The sequence below is a fragment of the Lactuca sativa genome, chromosome 2 (assembly GCF_002870075.4).
Source record: "Lactuca sativa cultivar Salinas chromosome 2, Lsat_Salinas_v11, whole genome shotgun sequence".
NCBI lineage: Eukaryota > Viridiplantae > Streptophyta > Magnoliopsida > Asterales > Asteraceae > Lactuca > Lactuca sativa.
The window spans coordinates 172,551,960-172,572,111 of record NC_056624.2 but is presented as its reverse complement, the minus strand read 5'-3'; the positions used below and the strand labels follow the sequence as shown (position 1 = coordinate 172,572,111).

The 20,152-nt window shown below is 37.5% G+C and overlaps 1 protein-coding gene across 2 annotated transcripts; it reads right to left on the bottom strand.

The window, feature by feature from the left end:
• Positions 1–346: 346 nt before the first annotated feature.
• Positions 347–2,316, bottom strand: LOC111900312 (transcription factor bHLH18). Of its 2 annotated transcripts, XR_006188812.2 has the most exons (5): positions 2,186–2,316; positions 1,592–2,074; positions 1,135–1,515; positions 722–985; positions 347–611 (listed from the first exon to the last, which is right to left on the bottom strand). XR_006188812.2 is itself a non-coding variant. In XM_023896195.3 (4 exons), the coding sequence occupies exons 1-4, from the start codon at positions 2,216–2,218 to the stop codon at positions 923–925; spliced, it is 960 nt and encodes a 319-aa protein (XP_023751963.1). In that variant the 5' UTR covers positions 2,219–2,316; the 3' UTR covers positions 347–922. The 2 variants fall into 2 exon arrangements, 1 of the variants encoding a protein (XP_023751963.1); XM_023896195.3 differs by having other exon boundaries at positions 347–985.
• Between the last annotated feature and the right edge of the window lie 17,836 nt (positions 2,317–20,152).

Here is a 20,152-nt window from a genome sequence, read left to right as displayed (position 1 = left end):
TGGTTTTCAAGAAATATGTGGTGTGGAATAATTTGGGAGAAGGCGAGGGAGAAAGAAACTTTGTGTATGAAGAGAAACACATGAAAGGATTGATGATCGAAGATTCTGAGCTGATATAGAAAGAGAAGGTTTTTACTTGGAAATTCTGTAGGAATTAAATTTGATTTCTGGTAATGGTTTTTAGTTTTGTAGTGTCCAACACAACTTACTACCATTCTAAATGTTTTTGCATAATAAGTTTAGAATTACTAGCTATATATTTTAATGAATAACTTTTTTAATTACGAGGCTTTGGCAAAAGAAAAAAAAAAAAACTCTAAACAAATGTCTTAATTTGAATATAAGTATATAGACAAACAACATGCTACCAACAAGGAAACTAGCATAATTCACAAAGCCAAAAAGCGTACATGATCTTTTCCCAAATATATAAGACCAACGTGAAAGAACGTGAAATTCATAAAACAACACGATGGGTAAATAAAAATAGTAACCCAAATCACCACAATCGAAACTGCAATCTAATGAGTGTACATGAGACAACAACAAGGAACACAATGGAAAAAACTACTGTCATGAGTGTCACCATGAAACTTCCATCTCCATAAGAACTGCAAAATCGGAAAATGACAGGAAGAATTTAACCGCTAGTACCGAGGCACTTCTTGATCAGGAGCACTTGGAGATACACCTAAACACGAGGATAATAATAAAATTTTACCTAGTAGGATGAAGCATGTTCAGGTTAAACATGTAGCCTAGTTCGTGAATTAACAAGTTTTGTCATTGAGCAGATTAACAAAAGTCCACCATAGTTATTACTCAGACTCATGTAGGGTTTTTTTCTTTTCTGAGTATTGAAAAAAAAAAAAGGAAGAAAGAAAAGTCATGCGTCAGTGGACAATCCTCTGGTTCATGAAGTTCATATAGCTAGTTGCAAGTTGTTAACAAGATCCGTTGATGTCATGAAGAAGCCATTCGTCTTCTGTAAAAATCAGGAAAGACGAATGAGCATTAAATATTTGGTAACCGAATCAACATAAAATTATCGCTGAAGTTATATTTTTAGAAAAATTAACAACTTAAATTCCATATTTAATTAGGTTATACCCAAGAATTCAATAAAATACATACCTTAGCAATTATGGTGATAACAATAGTGGTACTTGCAAATGGCAAAGTGCTGCTACTCGTGATTGAAAGGCCAAGCTTCTCCATCTCGTCAAACACTTTGACTAATGACACATAGTTCTTCAGGCAGTAGATTCGTACTATAACACTGCTTCCTGACATCCTCACTTCGATCTCTGGATTGTAAGGACTTCGTATTTCTCCAAAATTTGCTTCATCAGAAGACCAAGAACCATCATCATTGCTACAACTAAGCTTTGATCTCTTGACAATCGGTTGCATATTTATTCCCTTCATGTCTGATAATCCCTCAAGTTCCTTCACGCGACCTTGAAGTTCTTGTATATAGCTAGATGCGTCTTCTAAGATAGCTGCTTTATCCATCTACAATAATTTATTGCTATGTTAGGGCATCGTAAGAAATATATAGTTCTGATTATCAGTGAGATGAATATTATACCTTCTTCAGGCCAGGAAGTAGAGCAGACAAAGAAAGAAATCTTCGGGCTAACTTTTCTCTTCTCTTCCTCTCAGCCAGCATATGGTCTTGAAGCTGAATTCGATTCCTGATCACAGTTGTACCCTTTTTTGTTCCAGTTGTGCAACCCAATGAATCGCTTAAAAGGATGAACTCATCTTTAGGTTTTTGATCTCCGAATGATATAGTAAAAGTGTTGGGAATATTGGGAAGGGGCTTTGGCTTTGGTTTTTCATCAGTTGGAGTATAGTTGTTGTTAATATCGTTGATGCTTTTATTATAACTATGCAGCGTATTGATATTGGTTGTTTCTTTGATGATCGATGGAGATTTAAAACCTTGATCTGGAAAAGATGGGTTCTTGCTGTTGCTTTCTGAGGAAAATGAATCAAGACTGAAGTCTGCTACCACGTAATAAGGTCTAATCATCTGAAGCTGATTGACGAATCCTTGATCTTGTATTTCCTAAAGTACAGGTTCACGAACATATGTAAATTAAATGTAATTAACAAGATATAAATATATGTATGCATATATATAACAACTATATATATGTGCCCGAATATGCTTGCTTACCAGTTCCGATAGCCATGGTGACGACGTATCCATTACTGCAATATGTGATTGTTACGTATGCTTAGCTCCTAGCTCGGCTGCAAGTACAGAAGGACTTTTCGTTGGATCTAATACTGAACTTTACATTAGAAGAAAATATGCTGCCATTAGAAAAAGTAAGACTGAAAAATACATAAATGGTACCTGAACATATGCTAAAGTTACGTATTTTCACCATTGGAAAGGTTTTGAATTTTAAATCCCCTCATTTTAAATTTGTAGTAGTATACATCTCTACTCGCTCTTCAACTTACCTACTACCATATATAATAAAGAACAAGTTGCGTTCTAAGTTATGCAATAATATTAGACATTTGTTAAAATAAATTTGTTTTTTTTTTCTAATGTGGAAATATTATGATTGGTTTGTGCATGCATATGGCACTACTACAAAATGATTCGCACGAGACTTCGCATATAACCCCGTTGTGGGGGATTTTAGAGGGAAAAAATGCTAATATTTAAACACTTTATAGCATATTTTGGGAGTCATCAAATTAGGTTAAAAGTAACTTGAAAATTGACGATCCAACGGATACGATTTGAAGTAGTTAAATCAATTGTTGTCAAAATCGTGATCGTGATCGTAGGATCATACGATCCTAGGTATGAAAAATGATCCGATCGTAAACGAATTGTATTTGGGGTAGAATCGCAGGTAGGATCGTAGGATCGAGATCCGATCCGATCCTACCTTCCCTTGATATTTTTTTCAAATGAAATTTTTTTACCACATTATGTCTTTTACCGTTTATTATTTTATGTTGTGACTTATGATTAATATTTTGAAGTTTTATAACTTTTGAACAAAAAATTGAATGTTTGAAATATTTTTCATGATTAAAAATTAAAAATTAAAATTGTATTTTATTTTGTGGATCTTAGGATCCCGATACTGATTTTACGATCCCGATCTTACCAACCTAAAAACGATCCTACATAGGATCTCGATATTGACAACCTTGGTTAAGTCTATAATAGAATACCATGTGGCCTTCTAACTACATTTAACTGGGTTGGTTCGAGAGATAATCGGGTTCAAATGGATCGGTTCAAGAGAAAATCAGGTTCAAATGGATCGGTTCAAGAGAAAATCAGGTTCAACCGAATTGATTTATCTATAATCTAATTTTTTTTTTACTAAAACCAACTTAAAGGTGGAGTAAAGCCGGTCTAAAACACAACAAACATCATTGTGTGAAATTGTGAAAAAAAAACATTTATACTCATTTGGATAAGCACGAAGTTTATTGAATTCCCCAAAATACCATATATACCACAATACATATACATGCATACAAATGACTCACTATCTACTAATAATATGTGTATTTTAGAGTTACGACCCAACAATTTCGTCTTGAACATGGCTCTTCGTGTACTTACGATCTACATGTCATTTCGTCAACACGGGTCTATGTGTGCTTACGGCCTACACGTCATTTTGTCAACATAGGTCAATGTGTACTTACGGCCTACACGCCATTTCGTCAACACGCAGACCTATAGGCTCTTGGCCTCTTTAACCGTTCGCCATCATCCCCTAACTAAGTCTTTAATTACAACAATTACTCTACCAGTTTACACTTAAGCGCATAGAGACTAATTTATCAGCTTTACTCTATTAGTTCTTTATCCCAACATACATGGACATGTATTCTAATATATAGTATAGTGAGATAACTTACCTAGACAGTTACTCAGACAACTGATAGATATTCCTCCGGCATAACGGGTAACGGGTCTAACATGTATTAACCTAGATTACTATAGCTTAAGAGTTCCTATGACAATCTGGTAATGAAAGTTAGATCCATCACTAATCCTAATGAATAGCGAGAGTTCTATCAAATAAGGATTAGTCAGGCCAAACAATCGAGAGACAAGATCATTTCGATGTATAGCATTTTTGAAATCCAACAACAAAGCCAACGTGACCATTCTAGATATCTCTCCCGTAATTAGATCAATCAACATTATAACTGAAATTACTAATAAATCATATTTATACATTCATAACAACGTCTATGAATATATATATAAACAAACTACACTTAAAGCATAGTAAGTATACCCTAAATTACAGTGAGTTTCTAATGAAACCTGAAGATTGCACTGGCAGAACTCCAACCAAGAGTTTCTATTAGCCGAGCCTAGATGCCCAGAGCTTCGGTAAACTAAGATACTCTGAATTCCAAAGAAAGACCTCAAAATCGGCCTTTAGAAGTTGAGAGAAAGCTTAGAAATGGTGTGGAGAAAGAATTAGTAGATGAAAGCAATTTGTAGGAAAATTCGGGATGCACACCGTGCACATCGTCAGGTACGCCCCGTTCACTTGGTTAGGGGTGCTAACGTGGCGTCTTTTAGGTGGTGACACGTTTCGGCAAGCTGGTGGTGTGTCAGTGCGTGTGTCTACGCATGCAATTTAGCAAATTTTCAAAAATTCATATATTCTTCATACGAGCTCCGTTTTCGACGTTCTTTATATCCACGTGTAGCTATCGACGAGATATAGAAATTTCATTTAGACTCCGTTAGCCAATTCTCACCTTATTTTTAATGCTATATTTTTAACAGGCTTAGACTGTTAAAGCCCATACAAAAATCATAACTCTCTCATACGATATTCGTTCTTGACTGCCTTTATATCGACGGATAGGTATTGACGAGATATTCAACTCTTATTTGGATTGTTTTTCCTGACTATCATCCGATCTTAATTTCAATTTCTGTGTCGCACACTGCTACGCTGAAACTTTTAAAAATCATAACTTCCTCATGCAAAGTTAGATTTGAATATTTTCTATATGCACGAGTTTTCTTTTTCGATTACTACGACTTTCATCAAGACTATTTATCCTAAATAGTTATCTATCAGAACGTTTAGTTACTTAACTGATCGTTTATACTATAAGGCAAAAATGGGATGTTACAACTCTCCCCCAATTATAAAGATTTCGTCCCCAAAATCCTACTCCTAATGCACCTTAAGATAATTCCTATACTATCCTACTGGGGTCTCACGAGATCAACTTAGGATCTAGCCGATGTTGCTGCATCGAATTCATCCCTCCGTACCTATTTGGCTGTAGAACTTCGTTTTCTACCTTATACGTTCTCCCACAATCCTCACGAAGTCTTCCAAAACCAGGAATTCGTTGGTCTGGAATTCGAAAATTTACATGTTACGTTTGACGATCGGCTAGACTTGAAATGTCCACTGGTTATGAGGTGATTAACTATGGAATTTTGTCTATGACATACTATCAGAATACATTTTTAGTAACATGCCTCTAAAAGACTTATGTTATATTGTTAAAATGCACACGAACGTAGATGATAAAGAGTTTCTTTACCTAATTCAGGTGTTCCAACATCCTGAATTTTAACCAAAACTACTATAACGGGTTTACTTGCTTGAAAACACTAGAACGAATACTCTAATTTTGGAAACAAACTCAAAATAAGGCTTCTTTATCTTCCAACCTAGTAGATTATTTGAACACTAGGTCTCCTAATATCCCCCTCACAAGATACATTACATATATCAAGGTGTAACTGTGGTTCGAGTAATTCGTTTACGGTACGTCGTGGCACTTATCTAACTCCTATGATTTTGATGCCAGATCGCTCTTGTCATCACCCCCCCCCCCTTCCCGAGTCTTGAAGACTCACGATAAACCCTTCGGTGGTCTTAGTGACTCACAACCATTGGCCGACTATCCTAAAGGAACCTAATCATCCTCCTTCCTTGATATCTATTAACACAACATATATATCTTTGCTTTTTAACTTTCGAGACTATAATTTATTTAGAGGTCCTTAATCTACATTGTATAAAATTCTAACTGTCGCCCTATGTCAATCTTTAAAAGTTGAAATTCGATCCTGGTTTTCTATTAATTCTTACGCTTATTGACTAAAGGAATAACTAAACTAAACATGTAGTCTACCATGAAGCCTTAAATAACATTGAAGTATTACCATATGCTTAATGGGCATAGACCTTTTCGAATGGTTTCCTCCTATGGTTCTATAATCTTACTTACGAAAACACTCTATCCTTTTGATGTCGATCCCACTGTTAAAATCCTTTGTCATCGGTTAACTGAATTCTTACTATGGTTGAAATCAAATCTTTAGGTTTGGTGTACCCCTTGATTACTTGACGCTCTCTATGGAAAAGTATGCTTACCTATTGGATTCTTGATCCTCTAATGCGAGGATAAGTCCTACATCCTCGAAGGCACAAACCTATATGGTTTTCTTGTCTATCTAAGCCGCACCTGAGAATTTTGAAAAATAAATCCGATCACTTATTTGGAATGAAAGACTAACCTTTCCTCGAGAAGCAAGAAACGCATAGCCTATGGGTAATTTAACGGAAGACTTCCTTCTTTTGTTACCCGCTTAACGAAAAAGAAACTAACAACTTCCACGTACTCGTGTTGCTACTCTCATGTACCTTAACATTGAAATCGAAAGTCGAACAACTTTTCACACTTTCTCCTTAAGAGTTGGTTCTCCCCCACTTGGATTCGTCCCATCATCTGTTGCTGCTCGTAACTAGCCGAAGTATAAGTTGGTCTTGCTTACACAAAATGTAGCTCCTTAGGACTTTGAAGAAACTCATGGTTGTCATATCTAATGACCTTTGACATTCTCTTCAAAGTGATACTATGTTTGCCTACCAATAAGGGTCTTCTTGCAAGGCACGACCAAAACATGATAAGGTCATGACAAGCAGAATTTTGCTTGAAACGTACTAACTCACACATATAACTAATTAATATAACGGGGTATCCTAATGTAATCAAACTACTAACAACTGGTGAATCTATATTCCCAAGAATCTTTATTGAGTGATATCGATAATAACATATGATCCTATAGGGTCACACCTTTATCAAGTTGACACATTTTGTATATTTATTATTAATATGACTATAATAAATAATATAAATTTTGTACTTAATTGGGAATAATTTTTGTTTTATGAAAATAATAATTAATAGAGAGTATAACTAGTTATTATATCATATGGTATAATAAAATAAGTTATATGCAAAGTTTTGGATACTTTGGTTAAACATGATTAAGTTAATGAGTTAACATACCATGGTTAATAAACTATAAGACAATTTTTCTCTTCTTTCTTAAGCATGGCCGAAAAAATATACAAGCATGTCCCACCTTTGTTCTCCATGCTTCTAAAAGCTAGTGAATACTTTGATGGGTTTTAGCCATAAGAACTTTCCTATGTGTGCATGCAAAACCCTAATGCTTGGATCTAGGCTTTCTAATTAAACATGCTTTGAATCCAAGACTTCTAATGACTAATTAGGTATAATAACAACATTGAAACAGATCTAGAACCATACCTTTGAATTCCTTGTTGATCTTGTTGTCTTGGAGCTTCTAGAGTCACAATTGTCACTCCTCTAATGGCTTACAAACACCAAATAGCAAGGAGGATGATTTGGGAGAGAGGAAAGGGGAGGAATTCGGCCAGAGGTTCTCTATTCTAGATGAAGTACCAAATTCCCTTAGCCATGGAGTCTATTTATACTTGTAGACTCCTTAAGGGTTACAACCTAAACCCTAATTGGATAATGTTCTCTTAAGGCTATCCAAATCCATTCCATAGATATCACCTTGGACGATTTTGAAGCTATCCTAGCTTCTAGAATCCGTCCATTATATATCTATATGGATTTATAGTCTAAAGTTTAACTATCAAACAATTGACAGTTTATACCCTCTTATTTAATTAATCTCTTTAAGTCACCAAATTAATTCTAATTAATACTATGACTTATATTAATCAAATCAATATATTATTCTTTATATTATTCTCATAATATATTAATAATATTTACTCTCTCTTAATAAATCATCCTATCAAGTTGCTATGGTGAAGGCAACCCAAAAGGACCATGCACAACCGGGTCAAATACTTGCCTAATATAGTTGCAGCCTTAGACACTATTCCAACAGTCTCCCACTTGGATAAGTCTAGTAACTATATGCACAAGTACAATTCGGTTTGCAATCGTAGCACTCAAAGACGCTGTCAAACTCTGATCTAATCAATCTTGTCCTTTAGATAAGGGATCATACAGTCCTCTGTTAGATATCATGCTGACAATCCTATGGAATGGTTAGTCAAGCATTTAGGTTTCTCGATCTCTGATTTATTTGGCATAGAACTTAATCGAACACATCAATTCAGTTCTGACCGGGCCCGGCACATAACTCAAATCAAATCATCGAGCGGCCGAGATATCACTTTTACCTTCTTAGATAAAAGTTACAGATAAACTTTGACTTATATGCATTTACTTTATCATTAACCAACTATACACAACAATGCATTTTATAACATCGATTTACTGATGCGTTTTCGCATTATCAATGTACAATCAATTAACAAATAACAAACCATATATCTAGGTTTTAAGACTATATGATATTATCATCTTGCGATCACCCTTTTATATCATATTCCATAAGGTGATTCCAGCAAGCGCGGGTTTGTTCCAATGCTCAAAAGTAGTTCATAAGCACTCATGAACGTTGCAGCAACCCTTTGCTATGTCTAACACCATTTAGACAATCTACACACCAATTCATGACAATCTTCATTCATATCTACTTCCAACATATGAACGATTGTGGTCAATTTGAACAATTCGATTATTCCTAATAAACTCAATTATTCTGGAAGTCAAAACATGCAAAGTGAAACAATAGTTAAACAATTAACATAAGATAGTAACATTACTCATAAATAAAACTCCTTTATTTAATAATCAAATGTTAATTACATTTATCTATTACATGTTTGTAATACTATCTAATCTATGCTAATATCATCCTTCAGCCCAATACTCCTAGCATGCTGCAAGTGCTTAACCTTACTCAGTCCCTTCGTAAGCGGATCTACTGGGTTATCTTCTGATGATATCCTCTTTACTACGTGTTGTCCTTCTTCTACACGATGTCTAATGAAGTGATATTTTCTGTCGATATGTCTTGATCTACCATGATCCCTCGGTTCCTTGGTCAAGGCAACCGCTCCCTCGTTATCACAGAAAATCTCCATGGGCTCCTTTATGGCAGGTACAACTCCAAGATCACCGATGAAGTTCTTTAGCCATATTGCCTCCTTCGATGTTTCGCTCGCTGCAATGTACTCTGATTCGCACGTTGAATCAGCTACGGTTTCCTACTTGGAACTCTTCCATGTCACTGCTCCTCCATTTAGGGTAAAGACCCAGCCCGACTGCGAACGGTAGTTGTCCCTGTCGGTCTGAAAACTGGCGTCACTATACCCTCGCACCTTCAAGTCATCACTCCCTCCGAGGACTAAGAACCATTCCTTCGTCCTCCGAAGGTACTTAAGGATATTCTTCACCGCAATCCAATGTGCTCTGCCAAGATTCCCTTGATATCTGCTAACCATGCTCAAAGCGAAGGCTACATCAGGGCGAGTAGAAGTCATAGCGTACATGATTGAGCCAACTGCGGAAGTGTATGGTACTCGGCTCACTTCTGCTATCCCAGCTTCGGTACTCGGACTTTGAGTCTTACTCAACTTGGCATTACTTTGTATCGGTAATTCTCCCTTCTTTGAGTTTTCCATACTAAAACGTTTTAGTACCTTCTCTAAGTAAGTATTCTGACTAAGTCCAATTAGTCTCTTACTTCTTTCTCTTACTATCCTTATTCCCAAAATGTAAGAAGCCTCTCCGAGGTCCTTCATAGCGAAGCACTTCCCGAGCCAGGACTTAACCTCCTGCAGAGTCAGGATGTCGTTTCCTATGAGTAATATGTCATCGAAATATAGAACGAGGAAGCTTACTATACTCCCACTGGCTTTGACATATACACAAGATTCGTCTTCGCTTCGTACAAATCCAAACTCTTTGACTTTCTCATCGAAACAAAGATTCCATCTGCGAGATGCTTGCTTAAGTCCATAAATGGACTTCTCAAGCTTACACACTCTATTCGGATGCTTCGAATCCACAAACCCCTCTGACTGAGCCATGTAAACATCCTCAGCCAACTTCCCGTTAAGGAAAGCGGTCTTGACATCCATTTTCCAAATCTCATAATCATGAAATGCGGCAATGGCTAGCATCACTCTAATAGATTTAATCTTCGCGATTGGTGAAAAGGTCTCATCATAGTCAACTCCGGGAGTTTGAGTAAAGCCCTTCGCAACCCATCGCGCTTTATATGTGTGTACGTTTCCATCCACGTCGGTCTTTTTCTTGAAGATCCATTTGCACCCTACGGTCTTACGTCCGGGCACATAATCGACCAAATTCCAAACTTGGTTATCATACATGGATTGGATCTCGCTATCCATTGCCTCTTTCCACTTTGCAGACTCCGGGCCTGCCATGGCTTCCTTATAGCTATTAGGTTCATCAAGATTACTAGTGTACCATCACTAATATATGTCTCCCCTTCGGTAGTAATATGAAAACCATAAAACTGGGGATGAACTCTAACTCTATCGGAACGTCTAAGACGTAAGGACTCGTCAATCGGTTCAACCGGAGTTTCCTCCTCGGGTTGAGTGCCAGCGGTAGAGGTTCCTTCATCTATTGACTCTTGAATCTCTTCAAGTTCGATTTGCCTCCCACTGTCTCCTTGGCTTATGAGTTCTCGCTCTCGGAAAACTCCTCTCCTCGCAACAAAGACAACATTGTCTTTCGGTGTATAGAAGAGATATCCAAAGGATGTTTGCGGGTAGCCGATGAAAATACATCGCTCACTTCAAGGTTCGAGCTTGTCGTGAGTATCTCGTCTTACGAAAGCCTCGCAACCCCAAACCTTGATGTGTGCCAACAAGGGAACTTTCCCTGTCCACATCTCGTGAGGTGTTTTGGCAACCTTCTTAGTAGGGACTCGGTTAACGATATGGGCGGCAGTCTCTAAGGCATAGCCCCAAAAAGAGATAGGTAGTGAAGCACGACTCATCATAGAGCGAACCATATCCAATAAGGTTTGATTACGCCTTTCTGCCACACCATTCAACTGCGGTGTCCTAGGAGGCGTTAATTGCAAAACTATTCCACACTCCTTGAGATAATTGTGGAATTCAAGACTTAGGTACTCTCCTCCTCGATCGGATCGAAGCATCTTGATTTTCCTGCCCAATTGATTCTCCACTTCATTCTTGAACTCTTTGAACTTTTCAAAGGTTTCTGACTTTTGCTTTATTAAATAGATATACCCATATCTACTATAATCATCGGTAAAGGTCACGTAGAAGCAGCTCCCATCCTTCGTGGCTGATCTAAACGGTCCACATACATCGGTATGTATTAGGTCCAATAGACCCTCACCCCTTTCACATGTACTTGTGAAGGGTGACTTAGTCATCTTTCCAAGTAAACAAGACTCGCATGTGTCATCTTCCCTAAGGTCGAATGACTCCAACACTCCATCCTTTTGGAGTTGGGCTATGCGTTTCTTGTTAACATGTCCAAGACGACAATGCCACAAGGATGCTTTATCCATACTAGTGGAAGAATCTATGTTCAAAACATCATTTCCTAAGTTATCAACAATCATAACAGTTTCATATATTCCATTACATGGTATAGCTTCAAAGTAAAAGACACCATTTAGATAAGCCAAAATAGAACCATTCTCATTATTAAAAGAAAATCTAAAACCTTGTCTATATAAACCATGAAATGAAATGATGTTTCTAGCCATTTCTGGCGAATAGCAACAATTTTTCAAATCTAAAAATAAATTATTCCTAAGCACTAAATTATACACTCCAATCTTGGTCACAGACGACGATCTTCTGTTCCCCATGATTAGATTGATCCTTCCTTGCTCTACATCCCTACTTCTTCTTAGTCCCTGCACATTAGAACAAATTTGGTAACTACAACCGGTATCAAGAACCCAAGAAATAGCATGATTAGAATCGTTAGATTTAATTGTGTATATACATACGAAAGATGGCTTGATCTTTCCTTCTTTGATTGCTTGCAGGTACTCTGGGCAGCTTCTCTTCCAATGTCCTATCTTGTGGCAGTGGTGGCACTCTGCCTCCTTTGGGTTAGGACAGGGCTTAGAGGGATCAACTTTGGTCCCACTAGAAGAGGCACCATCTCTGGCTTTAACCTTGCGATAGTTCTTAGACGAAGCCTTCCTCTTCTTTCCCTTTCCTTGACCAATAGCCAAGACAGGAGCAGTAGGTGGATTGGGAGTTGGTGCAACAGACTTGTCTATGAAGTTGCTCTCAGCGACCCTCAAGAGACCTTGGAGTTTGCTTAGGGTGACCTCTTCTTTGTTCATGTGGTAGGTCATCCTAAATTGGTTGCACATCGGAGGCAGAGAGTGACGCACCATGTCGATCGCCAAGTCTTCCCCAAAGTCAACATTTAACTTGCGAAGGCGGTCAACATACCTTTGCATCTTTTGCAGGTGCACGGTAAGAGATTCTCCATGACCCATCTTAGCGGAAATCATGTTGGTGAAAATCTCATAACGCTCTTGTCTCGCGTTCTGGTGGTATCTCTCCAATAAGTCTTGGTGCATCTCGTACGGGTACATGTCCTCGTAGGACTTTTGGAAATCGGAGTTCATGGTTGCAATCATGATGCAATGTAACTTCGTTGCATCTCGCTCATGAGTTTCAAAAGCGGTGATTTCAGCCGGAGTAGCGATTTCAGGGTTGATCTTCTCGAGCTTCTCATCGAGGACATACTCCTTATCCTCATAGCGAGCAATGGTGCGAATGTATCTTATCCATTCGCTAAAGTTCGTTCCATCGAAGGTGACCTTTTGGCAAAGGCTCATCAACATGAAAGAACTAGCAGCAGCGTTGTTAGCGTTCGACATCTACAAAAGAAAAAGGACAAAGATAGATTAGAATAAGAATCCCTAATTATCACCCAATAAGAAAAATTAGGGCTAGGATCCAACAATAACATGTACATACTAGAAAATGGATGCCGTAATCTAACATGCAAATAAATTGAAGGTAAGTGAATGACGATTCACTAATTCTCCATTTCAAAAACTTAACTATTAGTCCTAAATGTATTGAGAATTCCTAGGATCGGATGAGATTCATTGAAACTATTCAATGGCATGTTTAAATCTCGTTATGCCCCTCTTGTTTGTGAATGGGATACCGAGGATCACAAAGTGGGTGTAAATTACCATGCAAATTCACATGGTGCCTTCATTGTAACGATCACTTATTCAATGTGCCGGTAAACCACACACACTCCATCGAACTATGATAAACAATGAATCACCCTTTGCCACCTTTTCTTAGAACCAATTAGTGTACCGGTAAACCACACACGCTCCACTAACTTCTTAGCAAGGGTGCAAAGTGTAATTTCATGGGATTGCATCAATTAACTTTTCCTAAAGTAACTAAGATTGGGGATTTTAAAATGTGTAGTTACTTTGTATTACTATTATACTTTTAATGAGAGGATGAGGTTGCCCTATCCTACCCGTTCGGCTAACGACCCTCCACCAATCAAGCAAGCGGTGGGTGTGAGTGTACACCCATTAAGCGCCATTTTATAGGCCGCAACCTTATACCCACCTTATAGATCAGCTTCGTGAATGAGGCCTACTAACGGTAAGACTAGCATTTTAGTTATACATACATATATATATATATATATATATATATATATATATATATATATATATATATATATATATATTATTCTAGTAATATTATATTAGTATAGGGTTGTATTTTAAACCTTTTAAAATCTAGGGTTTGAAATTCAAGTTGTCTAAATTAAAAACTTTTAATCACAAAATATAAATTTCAAAACTTGAGGACAAGTTTTAAACATTTAAAACATGGAGGATCAAATAACAAATAATTTCAATTAACAATTAATTTCCTAATTATCTATATTTGATTTATTCAAGATTTCTTTTAAGATAATTACCAAAATAATCAAAATAATTAATTAATTATCATATAAGGAAGTTAAATATTTTATTAGTTGATAAATATCTTTAATTAGATCAAGATTATAGTCATATATATCAAAAAATCGGATTAGGGTTGATCTAATATGATTAAGGTAAGTTTCCATAAGATAATTATGAAGAAATCCCGAATCTGGCCATTCCTGACGCTTTGACTCGCCGAGCCAGGTCAACTCGCCGAGTCCATGACTCAGAAACCCAAAAATCGAATTTTGCAGGTTAGTTTCATATAATTAAGCAACAATTTAATGAAAACCAAGCTAGGCTCTGATACCACTGATGGGTTTTAGCCATAAGAACTTTCCTATGTGCGCATGCAAAATCCTAATGCTTGGATCTAGGCTTTCTAATTAAACATGCTTTGAATCCAAGACTTCTAATGACTAATTAGGTATAATAACAACATTGAAACAGATCTAGAACCATACCTTTGAATTCCTTGTTGATCTTGTTGTGTTGGAGCTTCTAGAGTCACAATTGTCACTCCTCTAATGGCTTACAAACACCAAATAGCAAGGAGGATGATTTGGGAGAGAGGAAAAGGGAGGAATTCGGCCAGAGGTTCTCTATTCTAGATGAAGTACCAAATTCCCTTAGCCATGGGGTCTATTTATACTTGTAGACTCCTTAAGGGTTACAACCTAAACCCTAATTGGATAATCTTCTCTTAAGGCTATCCAAATCCATTCCATAGATATCACCTTGGACGATTTTGAAGCTATCCTAGCTTCTAGAATCCGTCCATTATATATCTATATGGATTTATAGTGTAAAGTTTAACTATCAAACAATTGACAGTTTATACCCTCTTATTTAATTAATCTCTTTAAGTCACCAAATTAATTCCAATTAATACTATGACTTATATTAATCAAATCAATATATTATTCTTTATATTATTCTCATAATATATTAATAATATTTACTCTCTCTTAATAAATCATCCTATCAAGTTGCTATGGCGAAGGCAACCCAAAAGGACCATGCACAACCGGGTCAAATACTTGCCTAATATAGTTGCAGCCTTAGACACTATTCCAACATACTTTATATTACAATGTGGTATAACTTTACTTTTGCATGAAGTATATAAAGGACTATTTGCTTGCATTTTTGGTGACCTTATTTCCCTAAGAATGACTTGAAAGCCGTAGGTATCCTCTCCTCTCTTCTTCTTGTCTTTTGAAGATTGTTGCAAGAGTTAGATGCTTAAAATGCTTCTCCTTTAGTCGTTATTTGATTTAAGCACTTAAAGGCTTAAGAACTACTTTGTACAAAAGGAACTATAATTCCAGGTGCCATAATCTTGATGGAAGATACTTGTAGAGAAGATCATATTCTTTTATCTTTCCATCTTCATCAACACCCCAAAACCAAGTGGGTTCAAATGCTCCAAAGGTTGTCATTCAATAACACTCTTTGCTTGTTTTGATATCATTCCAACCTCTACAAACGGATCCTAAATGTTTTGGTTTTGTTATAACCTAGTTACTTTTATAAGAATTCCGTTACAGTTTTTGTGAAAACTACACTGATATTTTGTACCAAAACCCATGAGTGGTATCCAAGGTTCTAAGTAACGTAAGGCATGAATCGGCAGCAATGTCAAGCCTCAAGTTTTTACGAGCCTTGGTGAGCCACATCGTTTGTAAGGCGTGACTTAAGGCAAAATTTTGTATATAATTAATAATTTATATGTATTTTCTACTATTAATCATTTTTATATACATATATGACTTAAGGCGGCAAGTTGTCACGACCCAAAAATACTGACATAAAGTTTCGTTTTATTTATAATTAAAGGATCATAAATTAACTTCTTAAATAAAACGTGTACATTGTAATCAGAGTATATGTGACATCCCCATTTTTCATGGCCAGAAAAGATCGATTTTGTTTATGCTTTTTAAAAATCAGAGTACTTCTTTTCATAAAAATGTTGCAGAATTTGTTCCCAGAAAAACACGATAAATACGTTATCAAAACATTTTCGAAGAAACGTATTTTATTCTTTTTAAAACGTTTGGGATGTCATTGTCAATACAGAAACATAAGCATAAACGGAACTTACATTTATTTACACTAGTGATCTACATCTCTTTAATCTCTCAGTGTAATGTGGCTTCATATCAACACTTGTGATATAAATAAACTGAGCGGGTCAGGTTGGGAAACCTGGTGAGTACATAGGGTTTTCAACCCACAATAATATAATTATTATTTTTAAACAATCAAACAATCAACCCAATTACCCATCCTCATTATCTTCTTTAGTCTTAAAGATCTACCCTAAGAATCAGCTATTCCTCGTTTATTCATTCCTAAGGATCATCCTAAGGAATCGGAACGAAGTCCATCGTTACCAAGGCTTTCTAGATTACAACTGGTGAACATGTAGTCCCAAACATCTGGTAAACACTCAGTTCAAAAGTAATTAGTGAACACACTCAGTTCAAAAATACCTAATGAACACACTCAGTTCAAAAATACCTAGTGAACACACTCAGTTCAAAATACCTAGTGAACACACTCAGTTCAAAAATACCTAATGAGCACCTAGTTCAAAAACACCTATAGGTTACGAGCCTGCTAGCGTTCCACTAGACTGTCTAGTATTGTCCATGGTCGTCATCTATACTCCACTAGATGACTGGATCACTGTCAACATTGATGTCTTTCATCGTGTTATCACACAACAATTATTTCATCTACCCATGTTTTATTCAACACATTTTGTAGATGTAAAATACATATACAGTTTAAATCATTTAAAACATGTATAAAAATCTTTCACCCAGCATAGACAGCAAGTATTCAGACAATATGCACACATAGCACGTAATTTATATTAAAATACTTCATATCTATGTGTAAGATGAAAGGGACTATGCACTCACTTGATAAGGTGGTGACTCGACACTCGAACAACACTTCGTTACTCTTAAAACAATTTCCTCGACAAAACCTAGTATAAATATGACTAGGGTTTAGTCTGACGTTAACCGTGACTAATTGATAGTCTAGCTATTATTATTATTATATAAGCATTAAATAACACTAAATATAACTCATAATAATACCCCAAATAATTATTTTAAGGTCCTAATAATGTTACTATAATTAATTAGAAGCTATATTAAAAATAGCGTAAGCGTAGCTCACTTATAGCGGGTTTTTCGCAAAACCGGGCTTCGCTGGAGCAGCGTTCTCGAGCCGATAGCCTCTTTTCTCAGAGCCGTCGGTCGCTCCGGGGCTTCCCCCTCGTGCTAGGGAGTTACTCTAGGCTTTGGGGGGGGGGGGGGGGGTTAGGGAGGCTTAGAGAGAGAGTTTAGAGAGAGAAAGAAGAGGGTTGAGGGGTGAGGAAATGAGGGAACCTGACACCTCTATTTATAGGGTGAAATCCTGACGGAATCGCCGAGTCGGTGCCACATGTCATCACCTGATGACTTTCCTTGGGGAGAAAGCCTTGGCCCATATTCAGCCACGTCACCCCTTTTACAGCAGCACCCTGCCGACTTCTAAACCCCGTAAATTTCGAATACGAGCTCCATTTTCGACATTCTTTTTTTCCACGCGTAGGTAAAAACAAGATCTACAACTTTCATTTAGAGTCCGTCGGCTAATTCTCAACCGATCTTAAATTTAACAGTAGGAGGAGTTTAGACTGCTAAATAACCGCGAAGAATTCGTAACTCCTTCATACGGACTCCGTATTCATCTATCTTTTTACCATTGAGTTCCTATTAATGAGATCTTCAACTTTCATTTAGGTCGCCTAAGCCAAAAACCGCTTGAACTAAAATTCAAGTTTTGGGCTGTACACTCCTAAGCCGAAACTTTGAAAAATCATAACTTCCTCATACGTAGTCAGATTTGGGCGTTCTTTTTATGGATTTTCTCGTTTTAACATACTCTACGACTTTGGTTCAGACAACTAAGGCTAAAAAGTCTTCTATCGTAAATTCACTTTTTACGCTTTCCGGTGCCGTGCCGGTTTTGCTGTAAAACTTCGACGGACCATAACTTCTTCGTTATAACTCGGATTGCGGCGTTCTTTATATGTACGGAATCCTTGAGACATATTGTACAACTTAGTTAAGATTATTTATTCTAAATAATCTTTTGTCCAAAAGTCGTTTTCGACCCCTATTTTCTCTAATTTGACTAGCCCGGATCTACGGGCGTTACAGTATAAATCCCAGAACAAGTCAAATGAGGAACAATAAGTGTGCGTGCCATGCAGTCAACCCGAACTCTTCCTTTGAAAACCGAAGTACCTGAAACATGAACTGAAAATCGTAAGCACAAAGCATAGTGAGTTCCCCAAGATACCACATACTATACATACAATAAACATATAATGGACCCCGCCCTGACATCGGGCCCCTCCCGACATCGGGTCCCACCTGGCATTGGGCGTTGTCCGACAAAGGGCCCCGCCCGACATCGAGATGAGCTCGACATGCATATGACACATATCAAATATACACATACAATAATCACACAGATACAATCATACATATAATCACCAGGCACCACCCGACATCAGACCTTAGTCCGGAAGTATACACGTGCACACACATGTAGGAGTCATGAGGACACAAAGCATACAACTATTCCTCGGGCCTCGCCCGACATCGGACCCTGTCCAGCATCGAGCTAAGCTCGGTAAAACGGGCCCCGTCCAAAATACAATAAAATATATCAAATAAACACATACATATGCTATAATCACATAGATACATAGCATACAAATATTCATCGGGCCCCGCATGACATCGCACCTTAGCCTGGAAAACATATAAACACATACACATGCCAGAGTCACGAAGACACCTAGCATACTAACATAGCATAAACATGGGCCGAAATTAGTGCCTTCGACCCGCTAAACCCAATGAGGAAACTCACCTCGCACTGCTGAAGTCCCGTGGATAAATCTCTAGCTGTTGGCTGACATATCCCCGAACTGTCAACATCAAAACAAAACCCAATTAACAATCTGGGTTTTGATGCACAACTATAAATCTATACTTGGGGTAAAAAGACCATTGTACCCCTAACCTAGCTTGGTCCAAGACCAAGGCCAAAACTCACACTCTGAAGGCCCAAAAGTCAAATAACCAACCAAGTCCCAACTATGGCCTAATTTTCCAAATTAGGCCCAAACCCCTTACATGGGCCTCACCCTAAATCCCATCCAAATATCCCAATCCATACACTTGTTCTCAGATGGCCTAACAAGAACCCAAACACCTAGGCCCAAAAGAAAGGCCCAACTCAAGGCCCAAACAAAATTATGGTTTTCATATAAAATGACGATTAGGGTTAAGTAAAAACACTTAACCCATTAAGGACTTAATACATTAAGTCCATCACTGTAATAGTTCAATCATACAATATGATCGGGCATAATTCATAATTCCAATCCAACAGTTCAAATGCGGCTCCCGGCAAGTCCCAAACAACAATCTCCAAGATTAGGGTTTTTAAACCCTAATTAGGGTTTCCAACCCAAACACAAGCTAATTAGTGCAATGGTTAAGTTTTTAACTGATTAGAGTTTTACAAGGCCGGGCACCACCCACTGCCACCTCTGGTAGTGCTGGCCGACAACGGCTCATGGAGGTGGTGGGGGTTTTCCTTGACTTTTCTCTGGCCAAAACACCCAATCAACATATCAACTTAAAGGAAATGCACTCACACACACCTAATGACAGACACAGCCACCGACGCGGCGGCAATAACACGGTGGCGGCCACCACCTCAAGGTGGTGGTGGTGGGTTTCTGGCCAAATATTGCACATACAAGCACACGGACACAAAAAATGGCATATACACTCGAACACACATACACTTGAACACTTCCTAGGCGGCTGACGATGCTGGAAACGACGAGAACAACAACCAAAGACCACCAGC

Coding starts and splice junctions, on each gene's coding strand:
- LOC111900312 (XM_023896195.3), bottom strand. CDS start 2,218: ATGGATACGTCGTCACCATGGCTATCGGAACTG. Junction 2,075..2,185: donor CACCATGGCTATCGGAACTG/GTAAGCAAGCAT, acceptor CCTGTACTTTAG/GAAATACAAGATCAAGGATT. Junction 1,516..1,591: donor TACTTCCTGGCCTGAAGAAG/GTATAATATTCA, acceptor AAATTATTGTAG/ATGGATAAAGCAGCTATCTT.